Genomic DNA, 4,796 nt, shown 5'->3' with positions numbered 1-4,796 from the left:
TATTTTATTCAGATGTATCTCTTAATAAATGAGTTTGTTTCAAAATACTATCTACAATATTAATTTCAAAGGTGTGACACATTATAATACCGTACAATCATTTTTGACACTATAAACACAAAATATGTTCAATAAATGTCATTAATTTGAAACTCAAATTTAGAAAATATTAAAGTGAAATGACTTTCACATAGTGAAGATGTTACAGCAATAAGTGACCATATAGAATTTAAGGTGCTATCTGCTTCTAAAAGAATATCAACTATGTTCCTCCTTTCAGAATCTGACCAGAGAGCATGGAAAAACACAATCACTCTACAGTGACCAAATTCTTCCTCTCTGGCTTAACAGACCAACCAGAACTGCAGCTGCCCCTGTTCCTCCTCTTCCTTGGAATCTACCTGCTCACAGTACTGGGGAACCTTGGCATGATCATCCTGATCCTGCTCAGCTCCCACCTGAAAACACCCATGTACTTCTTCCTCAGCAGTCTGTCCTTCATTGACCTCTGCCAATCTACTGTCATTACCCCTAAAATGTTAGTGAATTTCATAGTGGAAGAGAATGACATCTCCTACCCTGAGTGCATGATTCAACTTTACTTCTTTCTACTTTTTGCTATTTCAGAATGTTACATGCTGTCTGCGATGGCCTATGATCGCTATGTTGCCATCTGTAGCCCCTTGCTTTACAGTATCATCATGTCTCAACCTAAGTGCCTTTCTCTTGTTTTAGGAGTTTACATTATAAGCATAGCTTGTGCATCAGTGCATGTAGGGTGTGTATTTAGGATTGATTTTTGCAGACCTGATTTGATTAACCATTATTTCTGTGACCTTATTTCTATCCTTCAGCTCTCATGCTCTAATATTTTTGTGAATGAGTTGATGATTCTAATTTTTAGTGGGATAAATATTATTGCCCCAACCCTGACCATCCTCAGTTCTTATGTTTTCATCATTATCAGCATCCTACGCATTAAATCCACTGAGGGCAGATCCAAAGCCTTTAGTACCTGCAGCTCTCATATCTCAGCTGTTCTTGTCTTTTTTGGTTCTGCTGCATTTATGTATCTGAATCCATCTTCTTCCAGTTCCATGGATGACGGTAAAGTGTCTTCTGTATTTTATACGATCATTGTGCCCATGCTTAATCCCCTGATCTACAGCCTGAGAAATAAGGATGTCAACATTGCTCTGAAGAAAATGATAGAAAGATTATTTTTCTGACAAATAAAACTATAAAATCTATCATAAAACTTAATTTGTTTCTACTACATAGTATTAATTAAATATATGTAAATTTATTCTGTCTATATAATTTTCTTCATTTTATACGATTCTATGTCATTATTTCCTTTCCATGGGTTTACTAATTTCATTTTCCTCAGTATTTCACCTCATATCTTCATTTCCATAGTCAGAATCATATTCTTAATATCTGGGATGTATTTGCTAACCAGGCTTTGAGAATTTTCTTGATTTTCATTTTTTCCAATTACATTGCACATGACATCCAATAGGTAACCATAATATTGTTTCTTATTAACAATTCTATTTCATTCAGCATGTTTGCTTTGGTTAAATACATTACACATACATTTTATAAATTCATCAGGACTGTAAGACAACTGGAAGCTTTTCTATATTAGTAGAAAAATGTTATAAATATTAGCCTTTAGATTTTTCTGAAATAAATCATAACACAAGTATGTTAATATTGTTAATATTTATTTTACTATTTTGTTTTTGGAGTTGCATGGGTATGGTTATGTAAACATTATTGTGTAGATATATGTATGTGGATGAATATACACATGGATTAGGAGGTCAGTAGGCAAGTACTGGTACTGTTCCTTAGATGCTGTCTGTCTTGTATTTGTTAACAGTACTCATCATTGGCCACAGCCTAAAGAGATATTCAAGCAAAAAATTACCTCTTGGTGACCCAAAGAAAACATAAAACTCGGTGTACACCTCCTCAAACTTCCGAAGATGTGTACTAAGAACCTGCTAACATACCAACACCAGGTTCATTTGTGCTAAGAAGCTGAAAACTACTTCTGATATTTCAATTTCATATTTACAGTGAGGGATCCCAAGTTTGATTATTAAGCACCATCTGGCTGCTCAAATACCTGACTTATAACTTCAAGTAATAGCAGAGGTCCCAACAGTACAACCAAGGTGGGACAAATGTCCATACCAAGTGATACTACCAAGAGTCTAACTCCAGATCAGATGCCCACTTCCCTTACCAAAATCAAAAACAGCACACACGAAAGAGAAACCAAGACACTTTATATAAAAAAAGTGTACATATAAAATAAAAATTTTATCAATGAATTCAAATAGATTAATACTGGAATGTAGACTAGAAAAAGTTATGATAATAAATAAAATAACTAAGGATACAAAATTAATTAATTAATTAATTAATTAGTGTAAGATATAGAATTTCTGAAGAAAATTCAAATGGAGTAAAAGGTAAAATACAAAATTAAACCAAATGAAACACTAAATAGATAGGCATACCATTGAAATAACTCAAATAAATGAGCAAATATCATGTTTGAGAACAAAATGGAATAAAAAGTTGTCAAGAAAACAATATATCTAATGAAACTTTAAGAACAGAGTCATAGGACACTACAAAAACATGGAGTCTATGGGGATATAAGAAGAAACCCAAATAAAGGTGTAGAAAATGTATTTGCCAAAATCATTGAAGGAACATTTCCACATGTAACACTGAAATTCAGTTTTCTTCAATAGAGAGACACTGGATATAGCAATCGAGTTCCAGACAGGCTTTATACTCAATAATACTTGGCCAACACAAAATACACTCTGTAATTTTGTACTTTTTTTGCTCTATTTTGGCATTTGTTTTGATTTTTTCAGAAAGAAAAGTGTGAAAACTTGATTTTCAAAGAGCAGTAGGAAAGAAGAAGCTAAGGGAAGGGAAAAATATGATCAAAATATAGTAAATGAAAAATGCTTTTTAAACTTTTTTGAAAAAACAAAGCAAGAAATTTTAAGAGGAACAGGCAGAAAAAAATAAAATCATCTGTGTGAGGTAGTACATATACTTTGTTTTCTAAGAAAGAAATGCTCATGAAGGGAACAAAGAGGATTTCCGCTTCTATGTAATACTGAAATCACTAAACCTGTATAACAAACTAAAAATATTAAATGTAACAAGGAAGACCACATCACATATAAAGGTAGATTCATTTTAAGATGTGCCATATTTTCAACATAATCACCACATTAGATGCTTAAAAATTCTTTAAAAAAATCAAACATATTTTCATGATAAAAATAATGCATAATCTATGAGTACAGTATACATTCCCAATGTGAAAAAAGATAATATACAAGCCTACAGCCAACATTAAGTCAGATGTTGAAAATTCAAACAATTTTACTAATGTCATCAACAAAACAAGAATATCCACTCTTTTCCCTCTTGTTAAATATATCTCAACATTTGAGCTTCAGTAATATGGGTATAGGGGTAAATGAGATAAAAGTAAAGGAAGAAATCCAAGTATCCCTTGTAGATGATATGATTTTACACATAGGATAACATAAAGACACCACCAAAACCACATATATCAGAGAAAACAGTTATCAAAATGTAAGAATATAAAATTTACACACAAAGGCCAGTAGATTTTCTATACACAAAAAAAGAAAACAGGAGAAAGAAAGACGGAAAGAAAGAAGAAAGAAAGAAAGAAAGAAAGAAAGAAAGAAAGAAAGAAAGGAAGGAAGGAAGGAAGGAAGAAAAAGAAAATCATGGAAAAATACCATTCCAGGACTCTCCAAAGTAAAATATACTGACTAAATTAAAGTAAATGAAAAATGACTAAGCCAACTCAGGCTGCAATGGGTGCTCCAGCAGTGGAGCAAGGATTAATAAGAAACAGAAAACTAAACAATGTGGTAGCAGGTCCCCCCAAGCAAGTTATGAGGCTGAAGTTGGGTTTATTTTTTCCTATTCTGCTTTTATACCATTTTATTATATGTAAATAATAAGGTCAGTTCTAGGTAAAGGAAACAAGCAAGAAAATAAACACAAATAGTCAAAGAACAAGCAAGGCAATAAACAAAGTCCCATGATCACTATTTCTAAGGACTTATCAGGATGACCAAGATAACTGAGCCTTCTTCCCTATCCTAGACCAAAATCATATTCTTGCCTGAAGCCTACATTTCTATAGCCTTAAATCAGATTCCTGCCTTAGCTAACTTCCCTGTCCAGGCCCAATGTCAAATTCCGGCCATGTAGATCCCAAAGCTCTCCACATCCACCCCCCCTTTTTTTTCATAAACAAGTCTGTGTCTGTCATAGGTTATCTTGACAAAAATGCTTTACTTACCCATCATGGTATATGCATTACCAAAGGCAGTACACTTTTGTCTTAGGTTGATAATGCTCTATGCAGAACTTACATGTCTCTGACTGCCAGGCTATTAAATTGATGGCTCTGTCTGGTGGTCCATTATTAGTTTCCAGCCATGTATTTTGGACCCCAACATGTTGATGTTATTAAAAGCAATCTTTATCACAATGGGCAGAAATAAACATATTCACAGGACAAGAAAGGCTAGTATATACTATAGTTATATAGTATAGTTATGTATGCCATTCTTAAAGTTTAACCAAGAAGGAAATATTGACCTCAGGTCATGAAAATTTTGTAAACAATATCTGCTGCATCATAGGTTAGCAAAGCAGTATTCTTTAAATTCATAATCTCACTATGCACAGTAAATACATCCAGAGAG

The 4,796-nt window shown here is 33.1% G+C and overlaps 1 protein-coding gene across 1 annotated transcript; it reads left to right on the top strand.

The window, feature by feature from the left end:
- Positions 1 to 296: 296 nt before the first annotated feature.
- Positions 297 to 1,229, top strand: Or8g21 (olfactory receptor family 8 subfamily G member 21). The gene has a single exon (NM_001000801.1). The coding sequence runs from the start codon at positions 297 to 299 to the stop codon at positions 1,227 to 1,229; it is 933 nt and encodes a 310-aa protein (NP_001000801.1).
- Positions 1,230 to 4,796: the final 3,567 nt, after the last annotated feature.

The sequence above is a fragment of the Rattus norvegicus genome, chromosome 8, assembly GCF_021556685.1.
Source record: "Rattus norvegicus strain SHRSP/BbbUtx chromosome 8, alternate assembly SHRSP_T2T, whole genome shotgun sequence".
Lineage (NCBI taxonomy): Eukaryota > Metazoa > Chordata > Mammalia > Rodentia > Muridae > Rattus > Rattus norvegicus.
Note: the sequence above shows the minus strand (reverse complement) of the source record. Positions and strands in the feature narration are given on the sequence as shown.